The sequence below is a fragment of the Zootermopsis nevadensis genome, unplaced genomic scaffold (assembly GCF_977971745.1).
Source record: "Zootermopsis nevadensis isolate Lab colony 2312 unplaced genomic scaffold, Znev_1.0 Znev_ptg000032l, whole genome shotgun sequence".
Taxonomy (NCBI): domain Eukaryota; kingdom Metazoa; phylum Arthropoda; class Insecta; order Blattodea; family Termopsidae; genus Zootermopsis; species Zootermopsis nevadensis.
In genome coordinates this window covers 928,169-956,016 of record NW_028259164.1, presented here as the reverse complement: position 1 = coordinate 956,016, position 27,848 = coordinate 928,169, and the positions used below count along the sequence as shown (strand labels likewise).

Here is a 27,848-nt window from a genome sequence, read left to right as displayed (position 1 = left end):
GGATCATTAGAAGCTTCTAAAAATGAATCCATTGATATTTTAACTTCCTCCACCTTATCCAGTATGAGAGAATTCCTTTTGTTGCAATTTCCTGTTTGGTGGTTGACATAGACTTCCTTTCTTCTTCCTGTTTAGATATCACAAGACATGAAAGTATTAGATATACATTTCATGTTAAGTAACCAGTGTTTATACTAGATGATAATATTGTCTTTGAGTTAATTAGGTCATACTCTGTGAAATGAGAACAGCATTTCTGTTAAAACAGATTGAATATTGTTATTACTTATAAGCAAAGCTAGAAACTGCTTTTAATTAGTGGAACATGCTTTTGTTGTTTACATTACTACTAACCTGTATTCTCTTGACCTGTTCCCATGGCTTTAACTTAGACATCAATCACCCCATAGTGTATGAAGATCCGCTGAAGGGAGTAGGACGAAGAGGAAGCTATTTTGGTTTCTCTGTGTTACTTCATTCAGGACCCAAGCCTTGGTAAGTTGCAGCAATGCTTGGAAATGACTTGAGCGTAGTAGCTTTAGCATTCATGTGCCATCATTTGTCCTGTAGGATTTGGAGGAGGTGAAATGACAGCAAGAATTTATTCTATGTAATCTGTGGTAATGGTACATGGCTGCAGTGATTAATCAGTGTACATCAGACTTTATATTGAAATGTAGGTAACCACCTACAAGACTATGCTGTCGCAAACCAGAAGAGCACAACTGATATTTTCACTGCCATGAGAACCTCAAATCTATGGTCAGAGTAACTTCTTTTCAATTCTTTACTCACCATTTATAATCATCATCATTGGATTTGATCTTTCACATTCGCAGATGAAATGGTGTTCAATAATATTTAACCATAAGAATGGCTGATTTATTATGTTATTTTCAGATTTATTTATATTATTTATTTAATGTTTGTGCAGTACAGTACAGTTATGTAAATAATTACAGAGGAAATTAAATGCATATATTCTGATACTTGGCAAAGCATTTGCCTTCAGAAGTTTGGGAATCCGGAATGCTGAACTAAATTTTGAGACTTCATTATCTATCGTAGGTGAAAGAAAAAGTATTTGTGAGCATGAAGAGTCTTTTTTCCCATTCTTGATGGATTGCAATTTTATTAGCATTTAATTTGTTATGTCAAAGCAGCTGGAAATGGCAAACATTGTTTTCGATGAACTGCAGTGTCCAGAACGTTTAGTGCCAAATAAAAAGAAGTCATATGATTAAGTAATGTACTGATGTGCCATCTACTTTGTATGATAACTACAGTGGGAAAGAGTGAAGAAATTATCCTCTTCCTCCACTTCTTCCTTTGTGAAGTAATATGATTGACCTATTGTGGATTCTGAACCAGATTTAGGATGATTCTAACAATTTCACATGTCTTGGTGATTACTGTTATGATGAAATATGAAAGTTATTTAGAAGAAAATGTCACTTGTTACGATTGAATCTGCTAGTATCTCCAGTCTGTGAAAACACAGTTTGTATAATAAATTGGCATTCTTAAATTATGCTCTGAATTGTACTGTAATAAGTATGTAATTTTGTGGCATGTATCACATTATGATTAGTTGGTACAGATTTTTGCTGCAAATTTAATTCCAAGGCAAATACATTAAAACTCCCATTGTAGATTTCTAGCAAGATTGACATGTGAGTTTATACCTTTTGTTAAGGATTCAGATTGGTGCTCCACGTGGTAATGACACCAAATTATATCCAGGTGTCATAGAACCAGGTGTGGTGTTTAGATGTCCTATTGCAGAGTCATGCTATGCATTAAAGTTTGATACTTCAGGTAAGTTGGACAATGAATTGATAATCCCAGTTGCTCTGTTTCATTGGAAAACATGTAATTATTGTAGCAAATACACCAGTCTGTGTGAGAGGTGCATTTATTTATGTATCTTTTGTATGTTTTGTTTTTTAACAACCATGGGACATTGTTTCCCCATACTTCAAAGGTAAATGCTATATTATAAAGGCTAATTTTGCTTTGAACTCCCCATTATCAAAGTCCAAATAGGCTAAATCTCCTTTATTTACACCCTACAAAAATATATCACTGTAGCAATTTCTCAGATGGACAGGGGCTGTCACAGACAAATTTCATAATATTTATTACCATATTCAGCCAGAGTTTATACATGTTAATTTATTTGCTTCTTTTTATTGAAAGGATGACTTATTTTTATGTCAATGGATAAAGTGGTAATTAATTTTGGTATGTTAATTTTCACACAGAAAATAAAAAGGAATATGGAAAGGGTAAATTGAAATATCGAGAACAAAAAAATGCGGCATGGATTGGAGGGGCAATGGATATTCAAGAAGAGCAAGGAAATATTGTTGTGAGTTCAAACACTTATATATTTTGTAAACAAGATTTTTGGACAATTGTGTTACATGAAGTCAAATATGTATCAAGGTTTACAGTGCGCACAATTTAAATTAGCAGAACATGTTTATAGTTTTAGAAAAGTAAATTCTGTTTTAATACTGTAATATTCTTGTAGTTATCAAATGTTTTTCTAAGGTAATATCATATGTGCCATTACTTTTTTGTCACGAGACTGAATACTGTAGGTGGCTAGCATATTATGCCATAACATTGATGAAATTTGCTTTATATTGTGTTTATTACTGTAGGAAAAAGGCCATGTGGTATATTTTATGGTGCAGTATATATTTAATACACATTAAATGTTTTCAGGTGTGTGGTCATCGGTGGAGAAATACATACGAACGGAATACAGTTGACTTTATGCTTGGTGTATGTTACTGTTCAAAAATAGAGCAGAATGGTACAACTGCTAAGGGTACCTACAAATTATTGCCTCTGCTTAATTCAGGTAATAAAGTATGTTATAGTGAAAATAAGATTAATTTTTAAAGGCAATATCTCCTAGTCTTTCTACAGCTACTGAAGCATTTGGTCAAAAAATTATCACTGTTACCATGGATGTTGGAGGTTGACAACAAATCAGTTTTTCAGATTTATTTATCAGTGCCTCATTAGAATTTTGCAAAGATGAAAGGTTTTGGCACAGTGACTTTCATACATAAAATCACATGATTTGGTAATCTCAAATTTGGTGTCATCCAATCACAGATCAGTTTATTCATTGTAAGTTGACCCTACAAATTAAAATTTCAGTTTGTCTGCCATTACTGATCTTTCACTATGGGTGGGAGAAGAATCATAAATCCTCAACTGTGAAAACTGCTTTAAAGTTATATCGTGACACTGTTGGTAAAAATAATGCATAATTTGGCCTTGTGTTTGGTGTTATTCACCATATTAATAGAATTCACACATTCATTTAATATTTAGATCTGTATATTGAGTTAAAGTATGAACATTGATGTATGAAGTGTCATATTGCCTTATTGTGAAGAATACTTGTTATTAATAAAACATTTATGTGAAACTTCATTTGTAGGTTACATAGATTGATAAAGGTGAATAAAATGGCATACAAGAATTCAGTTAATATTTCTGAAGTTGTTATAAAATTATGTTTAGATTGACATATTGCATTGTTTTAAAGACAAATACATTGAAATCTTATGTATCATGTTTGTTTTGTTGTAGATAAGTATACAACTTCAGTGAACAGACAGCATATACCTAATTATGCAGTGGGCCAAGCAGGGATATCTGTTCACATTCCTCCACCTGAGGTTTGTAAATGTGAGATTCACATGTTTCTGATAATGGATAACATGTGGCAGAAGCTGGAGTAACCTTGTTTACAATTCATGAAAAGTATGGGATAGTCCCAGAAGTTTTGGAATGTTAGGTTAGCTTGTCTGCAGGGCATGGTGTTAGGAGTTTGATGCCAAAACTGTACTAGGAAGATATCAGTTTGAAATCAAAAATTGAGATTTGATTATCATGACTGAAATTTTTTGTGGTTTTCCTTTGGCTATGTGAATGCTGAGATATAACTTCATTATACCATGAATTTCTATTACAAGTCCCTTTCAACTTAAAGTTCACTATCATCATTTTATCTTATTCAAAGTTTTACAAATTAAACAAAATAGCGTTGTTTAATAGGTTTAGAATCAATATAGTAATTGCAAGAGAATTCTTAAATACTTCATATTTTTATATACTATCCAAATAGGCTCACAGAGACCATAAACACAGTTGTCTTTCTTTCCAGCCACATAATAGGTCAGAAATACTGATTGGTGCACCTGGAGTATATCTTTGGAAAGGTTAGTATAGTAACTGTTTTTTAAATACTGTATTGTACCAGTAGTAAATCCTTTGGAAATATTAATGGCAGATATGATGGTATAATCTGTGTGTTCAGTGGAAGAGAAGGTACAATGTGTACTGAATGTATTCATAGTCCATGTTAGTTTGGATTATGATTTTCTAGGTTATGACACTAATCTTGTTCTCATTGCCATGAAATTTTTAAACCTTAACCTCTGAAATCTTTGTACTTAATTTTTAATTTCTTAATCTTCCACAAACTAAATAATACTGAGGCTTATTTTAGATCCCAGATTTATCATTTGTGTCTTAAATCAGTTTGGAAGCACTAGTAAAAAGAAAATGCAGCCCCAGATGGATGTCTACTTACAGAATAGTGAATAATGTTTTATTCTTTGTTACAGGAACGTCCATTCGTTATACAGGTTTTCAGGCAATGGACTGGAGTTTGGCTAAGCCAAGTATTGTAAACCTAAAACGGTTTTTTGGGATAAAATATTTTGGTTAGTTGCACATGTGTGTATGGAAGTGTTAGTAGTTATTGGGATGTAGTCATTCATTGATTTAATAATAGTAGTGGTGTATAAAGGTAGTGTAGACAGGTTCATTCAGAACACCACTTTTTTTGTATTTTCTAAGGTACACAGGAAGGGAATAATGAAATTAATTTAAAGCATTATGTTTCCTGCTTTGGTATATTTTTTTTCTTGTAATGTCTCAGACACATTCCCATCTTTCAAGTGTACCACATAATAGAATACCAGATTCTGTAAAAAAGTTGTAAGATATTGTTTCCCATCATGTACACTTATGTATTGCTTATGTTAAGAGTATCGTATACTAAAAGCAGAGGTATTGTACGAATTTTAACTCATTGACATTATTCAAGCAATCTTATCTTATTGTCAATCTAAATAGTGGATTACTTTAAATACAGTTTCAAGGTAATGTAGTGTGCCATAAACATGCTACCTTTGGCTGACTTTACCTTTATGGTAGGGCTCCAAATGATGCCACTACACAAATTGAAATAATGAATCATACTTATGTGACAGTGGAAATATTGGCACATTTTAAATATATTACAGTTTACTAATTTTCTGAATATTTAATTCATTGTACAGATACATTTAAAAATTAATATTAATGATTAACACTACTGATATTACATTTTAAGAATAGGACATAGGAAAGAAGTACTGAATTATCATTCATACCTATGTTACAGGTTATCAAGTAAACTCGGGAAAGTTCTTTCATAGCAAGAGATTTTATATTGCAAGTAGCCCTCAAGATACAGACAATAAAGGCAGTGTAAGTTTATTTTGTTGTAAAAACGTTAGTTGCTTGCTATGGTCGGATAAGAATCAACAGCAACACTGGTGAGGCATCTAGGATATTTTTTTCAAATTCCATTAACCTTAAAAAAATTAAAGTAGAGAATAAATGAAATTAAAGACTCCCGAATAGAATGTTGTACAACTGACAGTAAATATATTGTCTGCAGCTGGTACGATATAAAGAGACAGCACGTCACCAGCAGCTCAGCTTGAAATCAGTTGAACTCCTAACCTTCCAATTACAAATTCTCAAAATATTCATATGTCATCATGGTAACTACAAATAATCTGTCCAGTTCGAAGGCCTGTGTAAAAAAACAAACGTCATAAAATGTACACTCTGGATTTTTTAACTCTGTTACATTTGCAGGTATACATATATGAAAATGAAGCAGATGTATTGAACAGAGCAGTCAAGATTTTGGTTGGTGAAAAGAGCGGTGAGTTTTTTGGGGGAAGTCTGGCAGTAGCAGACATTAATGGAGATGGTCTAGATGATTTGATAGTTGGAGCACATCTGTACACCATTTCGCATGATGAAGGTCGTATTTATCTCTTTCTTGCGAATTCACAGGTAAGATAAACTGCTGATTAGTGATGAGGATTGTGGTGATACAAGATTTTCATACCCAGTTACTGAGACTATTTTTTTGTCCCTTATCATTAATTGTAATCTAAAACATTTCAGTTTAATTGTATTGGTATTCCTGTCTCATTTACAAATTTCCCCTTTGCCATGTGTGACAAAGTGAAACGAAGTGTCCCTTGCTACTCTTATCATGATAAAATGCAGTGTATAAAGTGCATTTAAATTAATTTCTCTGATAACATCAGGATCGAGTGAAAGTAAATGGCATGGCAAAGGGTCAAAGTTCATGCAGTGGTATAAATATATAATTGCTGTGTTCACAAGAGCCTGCCACTGGTCCCTGTCCTGTGCCAGATGAATCCAGTCAGAGTTGATAAACATAACTTCTTTAATAACTAACTAACTAGATGGCTTACCAAATCTGAAGGTTCATCGCCGAATTAACCAAAGCCCTACAACGGACCCTGTCCTGGGCCAACAAAGTCCAGTCTCCTTCAACTCCTATCTCCCATAGATCCCGCCTGACATTATCCTCCCATCTACGTCTAGGTCTCCCCAGCAGTCTCTTCCCCTCAGGCTTTCCAACCAGTACCCGGTGCACACCTCTTGTCCCATCCATGCGTGCTACATGTCCCGCCCATCTCATTCTTCTCGACTTAATCACCTTACTTCTCTAATATCCATTTTAATTATACCCTCCTGTGTTCTTCACCATGTGTTCTCGATTTGAATTAATTTTCAGTCTACAATGTTTAGTAAAGCACAAAAGATAGATGGCAGGAACCAGGGGTCTCGATTTGGAACCGCTGTTGTTGCACTGGGAGACTTGGACAAGGATGGTTTTGCTGGTTAGTCAATGAAATGTTTTATTGTAATGATATTGCCTATAAAGTGAATACTTGTTTCATATAATTGTTTTAATTCTGTATATAAACAGATATTGCAGTGGGTGCACCTTATGAAAATGGTAATGTTGGAGCTATCTACATCTACAGTGGCAGTACTTTGGGTCTTACACAAACTCAGAAAATTATGGGACAGGATATAGATTTGAATCTGAGAGGATTTGGAATCAGTATTGCTCGAGCAGCTGACATTGATATGAATATGTATTCTGGTAAGTGTTTCTGTTGTGTTTTGTAATTGTAGAAGGGAAGAGAAGCATCCGTGATGAAGAGTCTCATGTTGTAGATGTTGCTGTTGGCGCCTTCCAGTCTGGACATGTGATTCTATTTCGGGCTCATCCTGTTGTATATTTTCAAACAGCGATTCATACTGACATCAATCAACTTCATGGAAATGAGACAGATTTCAATGTTTCTGTCTGTCTTTTTTACAAAGGGACGGATGTTCCTAATTCTCTCAGTAAGTGAAAATTGCATTATGATATTTTCTTAGTTAATTTTTTGTTTCAGGTAATCTGAAAATTTTGTAATTCTCTTATAATGCTATATATGGGTTTCTGTTCCTTAAAAATTATTTAGACAGGATGTTTAGTTATATCAATAACTGTTTAAGATATATGTCAAATAGTACACAACATGATGATTGAATTTGTAAAGTTGGGAATAGTGTTGGATGAAGTGGTTGTATTTTAAGGAACTTCTGGCATATGTCCGCAGGGATTGAGGAAAACTAACTTAAGGATAGTTGATCTCCTGGTCATATTTAAAATAGATGCTGGTATTAAATATTCTGTTAATTTTTGGTGATATACTGGTACTGTAAAATTAAATGTAACATTCAAATTGAAATATGTAATACTGCAAGGTGTTAAAGATAATAAGAATTGCAAGATATTTTTATGAAGGCTTTAAAATTATGGTGAAAAAAGTTAGAGGTTTAATTTATTCCCTAAACAGCAGATTCTTATTTAAAAACGTAAAAAAAAATCTGTTTTAGATGTAACCCGAGAAATTAACGTGGATGAAAATTTCCAGAGAGCCACTATTGCAGGTGCAACCAAGCCTTACAATAAAACTGTAATTGTTCCTGACACTGGAAAATGTGAGATTTTCAAAATTAATTTGAAGGTAAGACAGAAATAGTATATTTGTATTTATGTGTTGGTTAAAATATTCTCATGAACATTATCATAATCAGGCACTCATAAAAGAGATAATGATCTTTAATTTCATGTCATCTTAAGTCAACATCATAGCTCCCTATACACTATACAGTGCACGACCAATAAACTGTGTTCAGCTTACTGCTATAATATACATAATTTCTTTCTGAATGTTTTATCTGTCATGGCATAAAAACACTTTCTTTGTTCAGAATCACAGTTTTTTAAGTAATTTTTGCCCATTTGTTTCGTTGTTCAGTGATCATGTTTTAACAAATGTCTGGAAACAAGAACAAGAACCAACAAATTCCCCCCCCCCACCCAACAAAACCACTGAAATTTTAGTTCTCTATTATGTGCTTACTTCCGTTGCATAGCTCAGAAAGTGCGTGTGTGTGCGCTTCTGTTTTACAGGGGACACATTTAGATCAGCACATATTTGAACCTATCAGTATAAGAGTGAGCCAGAGACTGATAAGAGGTGGAGAAAATAAAACATTGATCTTGGTCGGAAAAAATGTAACAAAAGGTTAGTTGAATTTACCACTCGTGTTTGTGCACAGCATCATGACGGACATACCCAGCAGTGTCATGTACTTCTTGAATCCATAGGGACTTATATAATGCCAGAGTTTGCTGCAAGAAGGCCATGGAATATAAATTTAAGGAAGTAGGTGCGCTAAACTGATCGTTAGTTTTTGAAGATATTTTTTATTAAACTGACTACTACTACTTCTTCTTCTTCTCCTCCTTCTCCTCCTTCTCCTCCTTCTCCTCCTCCTCCTCCTCCTTCTTCTTCTTTTCCGGTATAGGCCTTATGGCCTGTTACAGGCGTTACATAACAGAATCCTTCCATCTTTTGAGGGGTCAGCCCAAACATCTCTTTCCTTTTGGGTGGTATCCTAAAATCATTTTTGGTATATTGTCTGAAATCATTATGTGTACATGTTCTTTCTAGTTTTTCTGGTACTGCTTTATAAAATCTATTATTGGTGTAATGTTTAGTTGCTTTTCCATAATGTCCATAAGTTCTTCAATTCTTTTGTGATCAAAAAGTGTGTGACCTAAAGTTCTTATGAAGCATTTTTCTGCTGATATTAATACCATAATGACTTAATGTGTAATATGTCACAAAAGAACTGATGTTTCTGTGATTTTATGTTTATAGACATACATGCGTTAAGTTTTTTTACATTTATTTACAACAGTAATGTGAACAGTTTTCATTGTGACATGGTCTGTAATTGATCCCGGTTGTTTCCGGTTTTCCCTCACAAGAAGAAACTGGTTTTAACCACATTATTGTAAAAGTAAAAGTAGTTCCTGATTCATATTACACGATAGGTAATGTTCTGTTTCATCCTATCTTTACAGGTGTTGCACGTGCACATGCACAAACACACCCGTATCCATGTTGAATATCACATAATGATACACAAGTTATCATGAACTTAACATAAAGAATTAGTTTCTTTCGAAATGCCCATGATTAAATCGTGTATGTTCTGTTTTATGTGCTTCATTATATATATATATATAAATGTGATGGTTCTAGATACAGGGAAGCCTTATTTGAACATGTTAATTCATTGTGTATTGTTTTAGTGCAGGATACTTTCAAGAAATATATTCCAGTTCTAAATGAAAAGCAGTCCACCAGCAGTGTACAGATAGATATACCCTTTGCAACTGGTTGTGGTGATGACAACATTTGCATTTCACAGTTGCAACTGAAATCCAGCTTTTCAGGTTTAGTGTATGTATGCTGTTCTTTGTTAGAAAACTAGAAAATAGATTTGAAGTTATCAATCTGGATTAACCATTGATAGCTTTAAAGCCCAGTGTGTATTTATTTTGTTTTGCACAATTTCTCTTAATTGCACCCTGAGGGTTGCATCAAATAATGTTTGTTTTCTGTGCTGTTAACAAGATATCACGGATTATCTAGTCTTTAAATTTATATTCTCCGTCATGCCACAACCTCCGTTGTACAGAGCTCCTGTTATGTTTAGCGTAATAGATAGCCATAAGATATAAAATATCTGTTGTGTCATAAGACCTTATGCACCTAGGTAGGTGTAAAATGGTGTGTGTAATACCTCACTGTGTCCTGCGCCGTAGCCGCGCGGTCTGAGGCATCATGCTTCGGACCGGCGATACAGAATGTGCGCTGGTTCGAGTCTCGGGGGAGAAGAAATTTTCTCATGAGATTTCGACCATTGTATGGGGCCGGTGTCAACCCAGCATCGTGAGGAAATTGGGGAGCTACGATAAGTAGCGTAATCTGGTCAGGAAAGCTAGCAAATGCTGGGGGTTCGTTGTGCTGACCACACGTCACCCTGTATCTGGTCGGATGATCGTACACCTCTGCTTCAGCGTGTGAACGTGAGGCCAGCAGTCAAGCTAGTCGGCTTTGGCTCTCTGGAGCTGTTACGCCACGGATTTAATTTAATATCTCACTGTGCTTTAGTCTCATACAGTGCTTAAAATCTCCAATCATAAAGTTTCTTAAATTGTGAAATAATTTTGGATAACATTTTGTGTTATAGATCTGATACTTTCATAATTGGATCAAAATCAGAGTTGGAACTAAACATTGGTTTAATTAATTCTGGAGAACCTGCATATATGGCTGGTGTCAACATAACCATACCATCTCCTGTAGAACTTGCTAGGGGTCATATGGACTGTCAAGAAACTTCTTTAATGCATGCTTTGCAGTTGAATTGCTATTTTGGCAACCCTTTGAGAACTGGAAACCCGGTAAGAAGTCTCTTATACAGAACAGTCTGTAAACAACATTTATAAACAGTAATACAGATACATTTCTATTTATATTGTATAATAGTTTAATAACTGTTATGGTGAAAAATATATAAAATTCCTCAGTATTGAATTTTAAGCTCTGTTACTAGCAAATGTCCATTTATATTAATAATGAAATTAAAGGGACATGAATTAAAACAACATTTTTCTTATAATTTTTTCTCATATTTTTCTTTCAAATTATATGTGTCTTAGAATATAAAATAAGTAAACAAACAACTATTAACACTATAAAAAGACACTATTTCCATACGCATTTCAACCTCAAGAGGTCATCATCAGTGGCATCAAGGAAACTAATTCATTTAATCAAATGGTTTAAACTGGATTTAGAAATAAATAAGATGTTTCACAAATGTATTTCAAGTAATACTGCACAATATGTTGTTATTCACAGAGTATAACTATGCACTTAGCTATTGATCCAATGTTTCGGTGGCTGTAGCTGGTCTGTGGCGAGCTGTGGTTGCATGTGTGTGTCTTGTCAACATACATTTAAGCCTCCTGTGTATGACATCTTCCTTCTTCTATTTCTGGTTTAACAATGTTTATACATTTTCCGGTACGCTTTTACGGGTCCCAACTTTCCGTTGGCTTGATTTATGGACATTCGATAGGACTCCTTGGACAAGGGATCGGCCCGTCGCAAGGCCTCTACCTGTACACAGGACAGCAAAACACAGAAAAACGGGGACAAACATCCATGGCTTGAGTGGGATTCGAACCCACGGTCCCAGCGACCAAGTGGCACAAGGCTCACGCCTCAGACTGCGCGGCCACTGCGGACCCCGACGTCTTCCTTTTTATCGCTAAGGATCATTTGCCTACAGTTTAATTTTTGATTCAGAACACTGCATGAAACTTGTAGCCTGACCAAAGTGCTACAAATTACTGGATAAGCTGCTCTGTGTGTGTTTGTGTTTCTGTAAATACTTAATTATTCTATTTAAAGCTTCATACTATGGTTTATCATCTTATTTCAGTTGTCCTTTATTTATTACAGAAACACGTGACACTGCATCTGGATATGAGTGGCGTAAAAGTTGGATCTGAGTCTCTCACGTTTAACATTTCGGCCTACACCAAGAGTAAAGACAAAAATTTGCATGAGCAGCAGTTGCGTCTTAATTTAACCACAGATGCAGATGTCAGTATTATTGGGTAAGGTAGATTGTTCATTGCAACTTATGCTTTTCAGAATGCTAGAAAAATTATTAATTTAATATCAGTGTTAAAAGAAATTTTAATTTTCAGTTGTTTATTACAAAGAAAATGTTGCTATGGTTAAAATGTGTATTTGATGCTTACTTAAAGTAGAAAATGTAAGATGTCAGACTACCAGATGTAACATTTAAAGTGTATATAATGATATTGTCACTTAGCTTGTGTCACAAAGTAGGTGCTTGTATTAGGAGATGAACTTAGTGAAAGTAATTAACAGCTCAGCATTTATTTACAGAAAATCAGAAGAAGATGTATACTCTTACTTCAAAGCAAATGAAATGAAATTTAAACAGATATATGAGGTAAGAATTGGACAACTAACATCAAAGTAATTTCTGTTGTTATTGGTTTTATAAAGTGATGGAGCTATCGCCAGGAACACCTTCTAGTAACATCTCAGACTTTTTGAACTCCCATATGCAGTCTTTAAAATGTAACACAGCAGTAGATTTTTAATCTGGTGTAAATTACTTAATTACTAACTATTTATGCATGTATGTTGACAAATGAAAAGGAGTAAGAAACTGTCGCTGATGTTATAATTGTTCTGATAGGTGCAGAAAGTGGGAATAAGTCCAATTGAAGTTGCAGAAGTTGATTTTAGCATTCCTGTACAATGGTATGAATCAAACAGCAAGAAAATTACTTTCTTGGAATTGTATAGCCCAAAGGTAAAATTAAATGGTACTTATTTAATAATTGTAACATGTTCTTAATTTTACATTGTCATATTGTGTAAAAAAATACGATAATAGGGAATAACATGCCAGTGACTCTGTGGATTACACTTACACAATATTGTTAAACAATGCTACTTCAATTTGAAGGCCCAGATATATTAAGTGAGAATATATCAGACTAAAACATGCGATGCAACAGGAATATATTTGTAACAAAGAAGGTGTGTTGATGGTGATATGTACATAATATTTAAACAGACTGAAAAGGGTTTGTTGTGATAATATGCATTATATAAAAATCAGCTTTCTGGGTGAAAGTTCCTAAAACTTGTGAAAGATGAGTTACAAAATGATTTGATTTGCTTCTCTGAAGAAAATTAAATTTAAACTTCCACCCTGCCCAGCCTTCCTGTAAGATACCAAGACAAATGTTACATATAGTGCCTGTTTTTATTATTGCCCAAATTCTAGTATATGTGTGATATTAATAAGTTAGGAACTAGATGCTTTGTTTGCTGAAGGGAACTCATTTTTAAAATTTCTGATTTTATAATTGGATGTGTATCATTATTATAGTGCCAATGTTAAGAATATATGGGGCTGTACCGTCACTCTCTCATATATCTGCAGTGCTTAATTAAGTACCAGGGACAACTTTGTGTTTTCATGTACTCCATCATCATGTCATTACCACTGCCACCATCGTAATCTTCACCATCATTTGCCACTGCTACTATACCATTTAATAATTTTTTGCATGCCTCTTGTTTTCATTGTATAATGCCTTCATCTTAGGCTTGAGATTAACAAATTCCTTTTGGGACACCAGTGACTTAAGCAGTAGTTCATGTGAGCTGGTCCAGTCCTCTAAATGTGATGATCCTTTATCAATATTAAAGTACAAAATCTTCATGGCCACATAGGATAAGAAATATATTTGTTTCTCGAATTTTTAATAACAAATATCTGTTCTCTATAGAAGATACAAATGTATACTTTCAGCAGAATTGATTTCCTCTTGTCGAAACTCTTACATGTTCATTTTAGGCATATCTTAATGGACAACCATTATCATGCTCATCAAGAATACGTTTTCACTCTGAAGATGATGTACAAGATGGAGACATTTCTGATGATGAACCAAAGTCTGGTATACAAAATCAGGAAATTCTGGCAACAAGAGATGTGTCAAAGATGCAAAGTGAGGCAAAAGGATACCAACCACCAGCGAATCGTACTTTGTTTATAAACTGTTCCACACCGAATGTTGTGTGTAATGCTGTAACATGTACTGCTGGTCCTTTTGACAGTACCTCCCAGTCTTCAGCTATAATAATAATGAGTATGATCTTAAGAATCAGTGATCTAGGTATGTTGAACACTTCTAAGAAATTAATGACTTAGTTTGGCAGCTACAGAGTATACCATTTAAAACACAACCAAACAACAATCATGTACTCTGGTACAAAAATGAAAACAGAAACAGGTCCAAACCTCCCATTAATAAACTCTCCCAACTTCTTACGTGACATTTGAGTTTAGGTCATCCTGGTTTCTAGGCAGTCTCTGCTAATGCCAGTTCCACGGAAGCTGTATCAGTTGAACATCTTGTATTTACAAACAGAATATGTGTTTATTCTTGAACATTATTTTGCACCAATTTCATTTTCGGATGTTCATGAAGCATTTACCACTGTGTTACCATGGAAGCACTGAATAAAATAATAGTACACTAACTGGTAATGAAAGTTTGGGACATAAGAAGTATTTGTCTGTGACAAGTGCTCATTGAGTAACAAAATGGCTGAAATAAGGCCATACCGATTTCAGGTAGTTCATCAGCAACAACGAATTCAGTATTGCTGTTGATATCATTCTGTGCATTAAAGGGCTATTGTGTATCAGTTAATGTTGTGTTTTAAGTGGAACATTCTTTAAATTAACCAACTAATGGTGCTGTCTGTTGGTATATACTTGTACTTCATCGCCTTGTTTTACATATTCCCCACTTTAGTTACATAAGTTATTTGTGCCATAATAAAAGCTTTCACTCTGTAAATGGTAGCTGAGTGAAAACAGTAAACATTTGTGGAGATTGCAGTATTTTATAATTTAACACTATTATTACATTGCTATTAGATGCCCTGCAAAAGAAGTAATGGTACAAACTGAATGGCTGCCCTAGAATATTTGATTGTCCATGAAATCCATTATAGTTAAAATGCATTCTTATTTGTCAAATCAAATTGTTATCTGCATCACCAGTCTTTCAGTGTTGTGAATACACAAAGATGATTCTATTATTGTCGTCAAGAGGCCATTTGTGACATTCATTATTATATAATAATAATTTTATATGCAAAAATAAGCATCGTAAACATTTCTTTAATTTAATCTGGACCTTATGCTCTTAGGTCCATTCATGGGAAAGAAGGATATCATTCATCTCACAACAAGTGGATCAGTTACTATTAAGAAACCCGAAAATCTGAAGTCAACAGCTGGGTAATATCCACAAGGTTTAATTTTTTTTTGCAAATTTTATGTTAAAAATTTCAAATATATAACGTTAATATATGACATATTTAAGAGTTAGTAATAGTTTTGGCATGAGCAAAATAAAAATTTATGGCCTGAAGATTTCATGGCAACTAAGTATAATGAATTCTTCTTGGGATACCAGCCAGCCAGCCAGCCAGACTGAACTTCAGTACCCTGAGGACGAGAATGAAGATGGTTCTTGAAACGTAGGTGTTTTCCCCTTTCAACCACCTCACACAACTGGTAGTCTGAGAAGAATTCATTATAAAATATAAATTTCTCTTCTATATTGTACTGGTCTGTTATTTGTTTTTTCGCCGTGTATTGTCTGCAGTATTCTCTATTAAAATGTTCACATTTATAATTCTACAGAAATAGAACACTCACATTGCATAATTTATTTATTTGTGATCTACTTAATGACACTGCCAGTAGCTCAGACTACAATATTGAAAAGGATATGGAAGGAAGCAGTCATGGCCTTATTTCAGGTATTATCCCAGCACTTATCTGGAGGGACTGAGGGAAACTACGAACACCCTCAGTCAAGATAGCCGGTCACCAAGCTCAGATTTGAAACCAAAATGTCCAAAATATGAAGCAGGGGTGCTAACCACTTGGCTGTTACATTCACTGTATTCTTGTTATAAGCTTAAAATATGCTGATCAGGATGTGACAATAAAAAAAGAAAAGAACTAGTTTCAAAACTGTCAGCTTCTGAAAAATTATAGACACTTTCAAATATTTGTAACTAGCGTTGTTAGTATGTATGTATTTTTAATACTAAAGACACAGTTAATCTCTGTCATATGTAATTTATCAGATTTTTAGAGAATTTCTTTTGGTTTGTTATAATAACTAATAGCATGGTTCTACACCTGCAGGAACAATTCAGTGATGGTATCTTCCATTTTTATTGGAAATGTCCAAAAGGAAGTGGTAGCTACTTGGATCATCGCATTGGCCATTATAGCTGGCATCCTTCTCTTTATGTTCCTTGTTATAGGCTTGATGAAGGTAAGTACTGGATGCTCCAAAATTCAGTTTTATCTGTATAATCTGTTACTTTGGGGAAACTGAATTTATAATAATCCTAAATCTAATGGTCAGGTTTGTAAGTTTTTTTGACTTTATCCATCGTCCAAGGTTAAAATGTATATGATGTTTTGAAAACCGGATCCATTTTCATCTTCAGGTGTAAGGGGCAGTCCAGTGATTGAGACTAGCTCTTTCTATCTGACCCAGCAGAGTAGGTGCCCTTGCCCCATACACCTGAAGACAAAAATGGATCTGGTTTTCGAAACATCATATACATTTTAACCTTGGATGATGGACAAAATCCAAAAACTCTACAAACTCAACTATATCACACCATCGTCAGAACCATACAGAACCCAATAAATCTAATGAATTGCTAATAAGAAACTTTAGTTTTCTGGTCACCCAAGACTTTTCCATTCTTCATCATTCAGAAATTCTGATGGAGAAAACAACACTGGTTGCATTCCTTGTTTCTCTGCTATTCATTACATTGTTCTGTGTATTAGCATCGTCAGTGCTCAGTAACTCATGTAGTTTTTATGCTGTAAAATTATGTATAATTGAACATCAGAGATGCATTATGGACTTCATGTTTACATTTAATTAATTATAATGAAATATGCTTGAATATCACCATCAAAATGCTTCCATTTGCAGTATCACAATGATCTTAATCGTTTGTCACTGATGTTGTGTGGAATAAACGTTTTAATAGTTTGTTACATAATTTATAGTGTTATAAAGGGTATATTATGACACTAAATATTGTTTTAGGCTGGATTCTTTGAAAGAAAAAAGAAAGAAGAGTTGAAGGCGCTGAAGGTTGTCGATGTAAGTATGAATGAGATATTAAAAGCCGTGATCTCTCGTCATTTAGATTGACTGTGATGGTTTGACAGTGGAAGTAGAACTGTTATGAAAAATCACTTCATCAACTAATAGAATGGCAAAATATCTCACATAGCTACACAAAAAAATGTTTCAGTGAACATTATTTGTGTAATTGTAATCCCAAACAGGCAGGTGATGAGGTATGAGGTACCACATTAATCTGGTACCAGAATTTCTTGACGCTAAGCTTATCATCTGCGTCACATTCTGCAATAAGCCTTGAGAAGGTGCGGTGTAGGTAACAGGCATTAAAATTTGGTGACAGGGTATCGATACACCTCACAACACTGAAATAAAACCACAGATAAGTGAAAATGCAGATAGTGAAAGTGCATACAAGAGTTGCTTATGTACAATGCATCATAATCGCCACGGTGGTCTAGCGGTTAGAACGCTAGGCTTGTAATACTGGGGTCCCGGGTTTGATTCCCGGCGGTGCTCAGATTTACAACTTGTTTTAGGCAAGGCCGTGGTCAAGGCATCACGGAGTTTTCCTCCGGGGTTTCTCCGTGGCATCCCTCCAATTACTCCACTCTCATCATCATTTTGTGAAAAGGGGGTCACAGCAGGAGCGTTAAATGTCGCGGTCCTGAGCAAACCCATGTACTGATGGGTCGTGAATCCTACTAATTACCAATGCACACTATGCTGAATGGTGCGTACTGGATACAAAAAGAAAAATGCATCATAATTTTCATTCTTTCTCACAAAATATATTTTTCCCTAGGCAATGGATGAATTCACAATTGGAACAATTCATACAGATGAAATGGAAGTTCAAGAGTTAGATAAAGAGGATACCTAATGTAATAGAATTTAGTAAGTGGAAGTTGGGAGCTCCTGAAAATTAGCCTGTCAGCAGCAGATTATATGAATCAATGTAAGTAATATGGGGACTGAGGAGATGAAACATTGCAGAAGATGCATGCATGGACTGAAGTTACTTCAACTACTACAATTTTAATAACATTTCATTCTGATTTTGGGTGATGGTTGTTTAATCTGCATAATAAAAGTAAGTGGTTTACTTTACCTTAGTCATTCATTCTGGTATCTGTATTCAAAGTGCTCAAAATAGTGGGTCATTATCAAGCAGCGTAACAAAAATTTCACTGGTTTCCAAGGCTGTAATAAAGATCTTGATTTGAATACATATTCCTGTGATTTTTTTAATTTGTACTGTGAAAATTTCTTTGTTGAAAAATGTTTAAAAATACCCAAATGTGTCTTTTTTGCTGTACCATTTGACCCAAATCCACCAGTGAAAAATTTCCTTTGTCCAGTGGTCACTTACTTTACATTTTCACTCTTCAATGTTCTTGAATCTTTTGAAGAGAAGATTCCAGTTGGGAGGATAATAATATTAGCATAGATCTTTGAGAATTAAAAGCAAATAAATTTCAGGAAACATTTTCTCCCAGGCAGCTCAGAAGCCCTTTGTCATCCCATTTGCTAATTAAACAAAGTAAACAAAATGTAATTTCACCTTTTGTTTTGTATGGGTGTGAAACTTTGTTTCTCGCATAGAGGGAAGAACACATGTTGATGGTGTTTATTTGGATCTAAGAGGGATGACATGGAATGAAGCTGGAGAAAACTGCATGTTTAGGAGAGCCATACATAGTTTGTAACCTTCGTAAAGTATTCTTCTTCGTCTTCTTCTATGGCTCTCCGGTCCGTCTGTCCGAGGCTTTGATCGAGGTTTCGAAACATCTTCCTTTTTACGGTGCAAGGTTGTTAGCCTTGCGACCAACCCCCAACCTGGAGGACCAGGGTACCTGTCTTAGTCTGACTTCTCCCCCTCGACCAATCTGCTAGGGACGCCCTACCAGCAGCTATGCTACCGCCAACATAGCTCTTGGGATCACTAAGGTACTCAAGCCCCACCACCACGACAAGGTGCAGGTACCTCAATGCAATGGAAGGGTCTCGCCCTGGGGGAACTGCCTTCAGGATCACGATAACCCCTACACCAGAAGTATTATTAGGATAATAAAATCATAGACAATGAAATGGGCAGGAGAAATATATGAAAAATGGTTAGGAAGTCCGAAAGAGAACACTCAGAAGATATAGTCATAAATTGGATAATATTAAATAGGGATCTTCGGTAAAAAGATCTGAAGGCTGTGGATTGGAGTCATCTGGCTCAGAATAGGGATAATCGGCCAGCTCCTATAAACACAGTAATGAACCTTCTGGTTCCATAAAAGATGGGACATTTTTTGACTAGATGAGTGACCATTAGCTTCTCAAAAAGTACTGTGCTCCATGGAAATAATGAATTGCTTCAAATAAAAGATAAAGCCTTTGGACACAGGGTTCAAGACGCTCAGACATCACATGTACTGTAAAGCGCAATTTTTTCGCTTTGCATAATCAATACCTGAAAAAGCATTGAGTATAATTTCTAAAATAAAGGGGAATGAATGTGATGGGTAATTAAAAGAAGAAATTCAAAAATTATAATTGCTGCTTTTATTAGGCACCTTGCAGAAATAGAACATACAAGTTTTTAACCATGATTTAATACATTGTAACGATATATGAGCTGGTATTTTATTAATGATTATAGAATTTAAGAATTTTTTTTCCCATTCTTAATGTAGATAGACCTGCTCGTGAATACACCATGTTTGCACCTTCACAGCTCATGCATAAGTGGTGTCGGCTGTGACCTAGCAACCAGGGTGATCTTTACAGTCTATTACGATGGGGTGGACCTGCGTGTGATTGTGATTTATTTCTTCTCTCACTTTTCATGATTGTTTTTGGGTTGCATTTTAAATGGTACACTGTGTGTGTATGTATATATAACCTTTATTTCAACGTCAAATATATACACAAAATCCTATCAATAGCTGATACAGGATTTGCAGAAGCAATACCAAAATAACTTATATGACGTCTGTGAAGAGAAACAACACATCTGCATTTTTGGGCAAATCAACTGTTTTCCTGGTATAATCTTTCTGATTTATTCTTTCTGTTTAGTGTAAGCACATTCATAAACAGGAGTTTCATTCGATGAGTAAAATTTTCAAGTGTGTATAAATAATCTCATTCTTCTTCGCTGCTGCTGCTGCTTGAGCTACTGGAACTGCTTCCATGATGAAATCCTTTGTGGAGTGCATAGGCACCTAATCCCAACCCTGCAACTGGAAGACCATATTTCAGCGCCTTTTTATGAGATTTCTTCTGCGCTTTGTACGCCTTTTTCTGGGAAAAAAAAGCACAAAATGAGCAGGGGTGTGTGTCAAGACAGATTCCTAATTTCCTTACTGTATTTGTACTTGGGCTATAACAATTAACTAACATGATGAACTGATTTTTAGCTGCAATTATTTTTTTCATTTAATCAATACAGATTTAAGACGAACAACCTTGCACTATTAAATTGTCCTTTTAACTGTATTTATATACATTTGTTCCTTCTGCAGTGCTCATTTTTTAATGTAATTCCAAATTTGTAACCTTGATATATGTCTTATTATATGACAACTCTATATATTGGTATTAATTAGGCTGAGTTGACTAAGTCGAAAACTTATAAATCACCTATAACAGACTTTTTCTACGTTCAGATTTCTAATTGTGTGTGTATTACTTTATTATTCAGTATTTCAGACAAATCTTCTAACTGTGACCATATTCATGGGATCAACAATTTTAAATATTTTGTGTGGCTTTCCCCATAAGCTAAATAATAACATTATGTATAAAACAAGTTACAGCAGTCAAAAGTGTATAACTATGCATCCTAAAAATGTACCCCTAGTGCAAAACTGTCACATATTCTAATATGTGGTATATAAGTCACAGGATTTCCTCTTTTTACTACAGAAACAGCTTGCATCAGATATGCTAACCAGTAAATAAAACTCAGTATAGTTATTTGTAGTTTCTGAAATACTGACAGAACGGCTAATAATATATACAGAAACTTACTGGACTCAGATGTCCCGTCAAAGCCGCACCTGCCACACCTGCACCCAGTGCTGTCCCAATTCCACCATGACCATGGTGTGATTTCTTAAAAAAGAAGACATCAAGCTCGTTAATGTCGGTAAACTTATACACGGTGCAACAACCCATAAGACAGCCATCTTCAGACGCACCGCCATGCAAACTTCAAATCCTACAAGCTCATTTTATATTCATGAGAACAAATTATTATTTCCCCTGATAGTGTTACAGTTTTTTAAGGCTTAATTCATTCAAATGAATAAGAAGAGAGCAAACAGGTAGAACCGATGGTGATAGGTTATAACACCAAACATTTCATATAAATTTTATACACCAGGTCTTTTCTCTTCTCCCTGAAAACAAATTAGCAAGTCTTTTTTTTTTTATTCAGACAATGGACAGTGTACAAAGAAATAAAGTAATACTTTCACGACATTACTAGATGACTGCCACGAAACATCAGTACTTCAATTTATGTTATTTTTCTTTTGTTAATTTATGGCCCCTGCATCACTGACATTAAAATTAACCAAATGCAAATTTAAAACATATATAACTGAAACCTTAATTTTTTTAAAAATTGCCTCCTGCCACACTGTCAATACATAAAGGGCATTTGAATTAATAGCTCTGCTAGTATAATGATACAGTGTATTTAATGTAATCCTGAAAGGTTCATGAGAGGAAGAGAACTAGACAGACAATAACATCATCTATAATATTATAACATCCAAACTCAGGACTGTCAAATGCTTCCACACGAAGATGAGAAATAAGAAGCAGCCGCAGCAGCAGATATAAAATGTGTCAATTCCAAACCACAGAACATTTAACAGTCATGAAGCAGTGACATACATTAAGGGGCGAGAGAGAGGGGAAGAAAAGAAAAATCCCACAAATATATGCAAGAAAATATTGCTGCGAGACACGTAATGCGTATGTACCAGAGGAATACGATTAATTTTCAGTTTTATGTGTACTGTACAAGCACATGACTCACTACATGATTTCCAATAATCAATACAGTACTGTAATTTCAAGTCTGAAGATCGTGAAGTACATTATTACTCTGAAAACGCATTTGATGTGTAGAAACATCATTATCAAATTCTGGTAAAGCTATATGAATACAACATAATCTAACTGCAGCTTTAGCGAAGTTTCACCGTTGTAAAAATCTGCATATCATTATACAGTAGTGGCTACACCTCACTGAAACCTTACAAGAAGTGTTCAGAACATATGGTGTGAACAGTAGCCCGAACTATGCAGCTTTCATAATGACTATCATGCTGACTGCTCCTTTGGCTCAAAACTTATTGGCAGAGGAAAGATATATAAATAGATATGGCTGCTCTGCGAAGAATTCTTTTTTTGGAAACAAGACTAATAGTGGTAAGAAAATACACATACTTAAAATGCAGATGGATCAGTCTGTTTCTTGATGGAATCTTCTGATTCAACTTCCATAGTATTAACTAACTAATTAGATGGCTTACCGAACCTGAAGGTTCATCACCGAATTAACCAAAGCCCTCCACCGGACCCTGTCCTGGGCCAACAAAATCCAGTCTCCTTCAACTCCTATCTCCCATAGATCCCGCCTGAGATTATCCTCCCATCTACGTCTAGGTCTCCCCAGCGGTCTCTTCCCCTCAGGCTTCCAAACCAATACCTGGTGCACACCTCTTGTCCCATCCATGCGCGCTACATGCCCCACCCATCTCATTCTTCTCGACTTAATCACCCTGACAATATTGGGGGAAGAGTACAGATTTTTAAGTTCGTCATTATGCAGTTCTTCCATAGTATTACAGCATCTTATGTAGGTTATCTCAGTGATATGTAATGATTTGGTTACATGGAAGTTCCACAGCACAGATATAATCATACGGAATACAGAAGTACTTCAACAGCTGAAGAATACTCACTCCTGTGATTAGTGACCCAGCTTTGTCTAACAACCCCTGAATACCCTTATTTGAGGGCGAGGTTTGGACGTAGCCCGGTGGTGGAGGCTGAAAATAATGAAATCCACAAGAAGACAATTACATCCTATGGCCAATAAGCAAGAAAGTGCAAAAGCAATGAACATTGACATCTAAGCATGTTACAGCTTGTCCCAGAACACAGAAGCAAAAACAATTCATGCAAATGATGTTAAAAAAAATACACTTCACAAATCTCACTAGATTCTCTTGTCTGGACTTATATTTCAAAAGTTACAAGCAGGAGGTTATAATAAAGTAATTATTTTTGGTTCATTTAATGACACCGTCAGTAGCTCAGACTACACAGAGTTGAATAATAGGATGATTAATGGATAAAGAATCAGAAGGGATATGAAAGGAATAGGTCATTGCTTAATTTAAGGTACTATCCCAGCACTGGTGTCAAGGTACTGAAGAAACCCAAGAAAAACCCTAGGTTAGAAAATAAAGTCTTCAGGCCAAGATTTGAACTTGGGGCTTCCTGATACATAGCAGGAGTGCTAACCACTTGACCACAATATTTTATAGTTTTGTTCCTTCAAAAGAGAACTTGTGAGCTGAAATACAGTGATACAAACACAAGTTACATTACAAAACTCTAGGAGAACACGATTAACGACTTACTGGATAACCGTGTGCATATCCTGGTTGGTAGGCATAACCGCCCGGAACTGGGGGTGGCGCACCGTATGGCACTGCACCTGGAACTGTGGGGTATGCAGTAGGATTTGTGGGATATGGCACAGATCCTGGCATAGGGGGCGGAGGCACGGGAGTCATGAGAGGAGGAACAAAACCCACACCTCCACCAGGAACACGGCTTCCACCCTCATAATTAATAAGAGAGATTGTTACATCACCATCTATGGCGAGGTAAGTCACTCTCTGGTAAGGAATCCTGTGACCATATTCAGCGTAATGTTGTCCATTCACTGCAATCTGAAAGGGGGAGAAAAATAAAAGTAAGATTTAAAACTCACGACACATGAATGTTATACGGTCCTCTTGGGTGATCGTCTGTGTAAATGCCGAGTCAAAAAATCAGCGTTACTGGAGAATAACTTTGCCTCATCAGTCTCTGGTCCTGATAATCTAGACAGAACTAGCTGAAATGTTGGTTTTTGACTCAAAATTGACACGGCTGATTTCCTGAAAAAATTTTTTATTAAAAAAAAACAACTAGTGTATGCAAGAGAGGATGAAGTGCCTATCTGTTTATTTAAATATCATAAGAAAACAAAAGTTGTTTTTGTTTTAATTTGTATGTAGAGAAGAATGAGATGGGCAGGGCATGTAGCGCACATGGATGGGACAAGAGGTGTGAAGGAGACTGGATTTTGTTGGCTCAGGACAGGATCCGGTGGAGGGCTTTGGTTAATTCGGTGATGAACCTTCGGGTTCGGTAAGCCATCTAGTTAGTTAGTTATACTTACACTTATCCTCTAAGCAACACTTCAAAGCTGAATTATAATAGTTTTTATAACTGAATGATTAAAAACTAAGTTGCACTGTTTGTCACCATGAATGAATAAGCAGAGTGGAAATAAATCTCTTCTGCTAATAACATTTGATACTGTTAATGCCCACTGAAAGTTTTATGATAGACAAGTGGTCATAAATTGCTATAAAATGTTTGTAAAAAGATGAAGCACTGCTGGTTGCCAGTCTATTACTATGGCAATGGCAAACAGATGAATATAAGAAAGGAAGCAAGATAATTATTTTATGCCACAGTTTTGCCCAATTGCAACAAATAAACATTAAATGTAATACAAAATCATGTCACATTATGAAGTGCGAATGTTCAAAGACAGCACTGATCATGACAAAGTAATCCGTAATACAACTTAACACCAATTTCTGTTGATATATACCTTATAATGGGTTGGTTCACAAAGTATAATTATTTCAAATCCTTGTCCTCTTGCTAGAGGCATAGGACCATGATTTTCCTCAATACCCCAAGCCACATTCTGTAACGAGTTTCTTGCAATATAGTTTTCATTGAAACGAGGCGAAACATGTATCGCGATATCATCTCGAGGCGATACATTTGGCCCACATTGGAGATTAATGGAAAACCTAAAAAAGAAGAAGTAAAACTTAATAAATTATCTACTACAACTACCATTTCAGGAAAAAGTACGTAAATAATTCAGTTATAGCATGACAAGTGGAAGAGAAACCATTGTCGGAAGCCAGAACAACAATGTTTCTAAGATTAAGATGAATAATGCTTTCAGAAAGAACTAAATGTTATTAAAAAAATATAGAGTACAAACTGAAACCATTTTAAAGAATGAACACCACATATATCATCAGTATGAAATTTAATGCTACCATTTATATTTTTTTACAAATGTTTCTTTAAATAATTAAATTTTAATACATCAGATAGCTAAACACGTGCCTATGACATGAACTTCGTATATGGATGGCTTCTTCACTTTGATTAGTCCATTTCCACCAGCTCTGATTTTTGTATGTTCACAACTACAGGTAATACTGCTGAATATATCTTTTAAAATTATAACCCCAAAGTATGACAAAGCCAAATGCAAAGAAAGTGATATAAATACCTATTTGCAGAAGGCAAGACTGTTCCCTGGATCCGTACCAGTTTTCCTGGATGGAAACCGCCATCTACGATCCCTATATAAGGAAGACCCTAAAACATGCGGATGTATAATGTTCTAAAAATTGAGACAGAAATATTAAACAAAAGAAAAGATAAAAAATGCAGAAGATGCAAACAAACAATTCAGAATATACAAATATATTTGAAAGATAATGTAAACAAACATCATCCTGCTTACAAACACATTATGTATATAGCAATTTATAAATCACAAGCAAAAGAAAGACTTACCAGATTATATGTAGGAAAGGATGCCATACTGTAGTGAACACCAACTTTTACTGGAAAGAAATGTAAAATATTTCCTTTCTTGTGTTCTAACACTGCTGAGTAAACATTCAATTCTGTTAATGTGTTGCACAAAGAATATTACATTTGAAGGAAGCTATTACTAGCAAACATATATCTGATTCTAGGTGTGCCTTTAAAGACACTTCAACAGAAGTTCAAAAAGAATTCAAGTGTATCAAACTAACTATACTTTCCATGATCCAACAAATTACACCAGTCTTTCTGACTCTTTGTTTAATTCGGATCTTTTAATGTTTCTGTTTCACGAACCTTATAAAATTAATAACCGTCTTGGTGGAAATTTAATTTTTCATTCTTTTATTTTATTTAAAATGGGTCTTCATGACATAACGTATCTCCAATCTATGAACTCGTAAATATTCATCGTATCACTTAGTAAATTAACTGTGGCATAAAAACTGCCACCACAAGGAGAACATATTCCAATTATATGACATTTCTATTTACTTTTCTTACACTGAACAATTAATTACTTTTTGTTAGTGAAGTAACATGTACTCTAAATGTAGCCTGAGTTTTCTGAAGTGTTGAAAATGATAAATCTCTTATATTATGTAAATAATGGATTTAGATAGATGCTTCATGAATTCTGGTCAACAGTGAAATGCTAATTTGCAATACAAGCTGGATGGAGTCAATGACCTTTAACCTCAGTGGCATAGTATCAACGCCCCTACCAGCAGATCCCAAAGTATGATTTTCCCCCCTTAATTAATGTAGAGGGTTTGGGAAATATATTTTCTGTAGATTTAATAATATAACAAGAGTTGTACAGAAGTGCAATTGGGAAAAGGAAGCGAATATGACTACTTTTATTTATTGCATCAAAGTCCGAATTATTTAGTCAGGAAAAAGACGAGAAAATTCGAATTCTTTTAGCTGTAACAATGGGTTACTCTGGTATCGACAGGAGGATCACGTGGTGTTACTGCCGAATATTTTTCTAAGTAAGGAAATAAGCTAGAAAACGTACAGACGTCTTATAAGTCGTGGTGAAATTATACGATCAAAATTAAAAACTGAAATCAGTTTGTCTGTAGTGGTGCATATTGACAAACGGGCGGAGGGGTTTTAACAAGTGCTCCTCAGGTTGCGAACGCACCTGGACAGCGGTCTATTTCATTATAAGACTGAGTACAACCACGATACCCTCAGTTACGGAATTCGGTGCTCCACATTCTATTTACCTCCCAAGTACGAGAGAGATGAACCTTTTGCCAAGCTGCTTGTATTATTATTATTATTATTGATTGTGATGTTGGTGTTAGAGACTGCGGTGTTACTATTACATCCTTAACCTTTCAGAAAGGTAAGCAGGCCAAATTCCCATAACTTACCTATGTTTTAGACTTGACACACATTTCCCAAAGACACTACAGCATCTGTGACTATCACCTATTGCACAAACTTGGTTACTCTCCTTTTACATTAACACACTTCGTCTAAAATCAAAACCATTGCGTCACTATAACGTCACGTGTGGCTTTGC

General features: G+C 35.1%; 2 protein-coding genes across 5 annotated transcripts; one reads left to right on the top strand and one right to left on the bottom strand.

The window, feature by feature from the left end:
• Positions 1-159: 159 nt before the first annotated feature.
• On the top strand, positions 160-18,668 carry LOC110831661 (integrin alpha-4). Of its 3 annotated transcripts, none has more exons than XM_087359571.1 (24): positions 162-495; positions 1,697-1,818; positions 2,265-2,371; positions 2,734-2,872; positions 3,616-3,704; positions 4,193-4,247; positions 4,656-4,754; positions 5,480-5,565; positions 5,962-6,165; positions 6,923-7,028; positions 7,118-7,297; positions 7,357-7,545; positions 8,083-8,213; positions 8,663-8,777; positions 9,854-10,004; positions 10,798-11,011; positions 12,078-12,235; positions 12,534-12,600; positions 12,853-12,969; positions 14,026-14,347; positions 15,393-15,483; positions 16,405-16,537; positions 17,336-17,392; positions 18,180-18,668. In XM_087359571.1, exons 1-24 carry the CDS (start codon positions 326-328, stop codon positions 18,255-18,257), a joined length of 3,180 nt encoding a protein of 1,059 aa, XP_087215697.1. In that variant the 5' UTR covers positions 162-325; the 3' UTR covers positions 18,258-18,668. The 3 variants fall into 3 exon arrangements, with proteins under 3 accessions (XP_087215698.1, XP_087215697.1, XP_021923599.1); XM_022067907.2 differs by having other exon boundaries at positions 163-495; positions 7,372-7,545; XM_087359572.1 differs by lacking the exons at positions 14,026-14,347; positions 17,336-17,392; positions 18,180-18,668 and having other exon boundaries at positions 160-495.
• Positions 18,669-20,254: 1,586 nt separating this feature from the next.
• On the bottom strand, positions 20,255-27,842 carry LOC110831684 (galectin-4). Of its 2 annotated transcripts, XM_022067954.2 has the most exons (8): positions 27,697-27,841; positions 26,279-26,328; positions 25,989-26,077; positions 25,284-25,491; positions 24,034-24,348; positions 23,350-23,436; positions 21,401-21,484; positions 20,255-20,671 (listed from the first exon to the last, which is right to left on the bottom strand). In XM_022067954.2, exons 2-8 carry the CDS (start codon positions 26,303-26,305, stop codon positions 20,513-20,515), a joined length of 969 nt encoding a protein of 322 aa, XP_021923646.1. In that variant the 5' UTR covers positions 26,306-26,328; positions 27,697-27,841; the 3' UTR covers positions 20,255-20,512. The 2 variants fall into 2 exon arrangements, with proteins under 2 accessions (XP_021923646.1, XP_021923647.1); XM_022067955.2 differs by lacking the exon at positions 23,350-23,436 and having other exon boundaries at positions 27,697-27,842.
• Between the last annotated feature and the right edge of the window lie 6 nt (positions 27,843-27,848).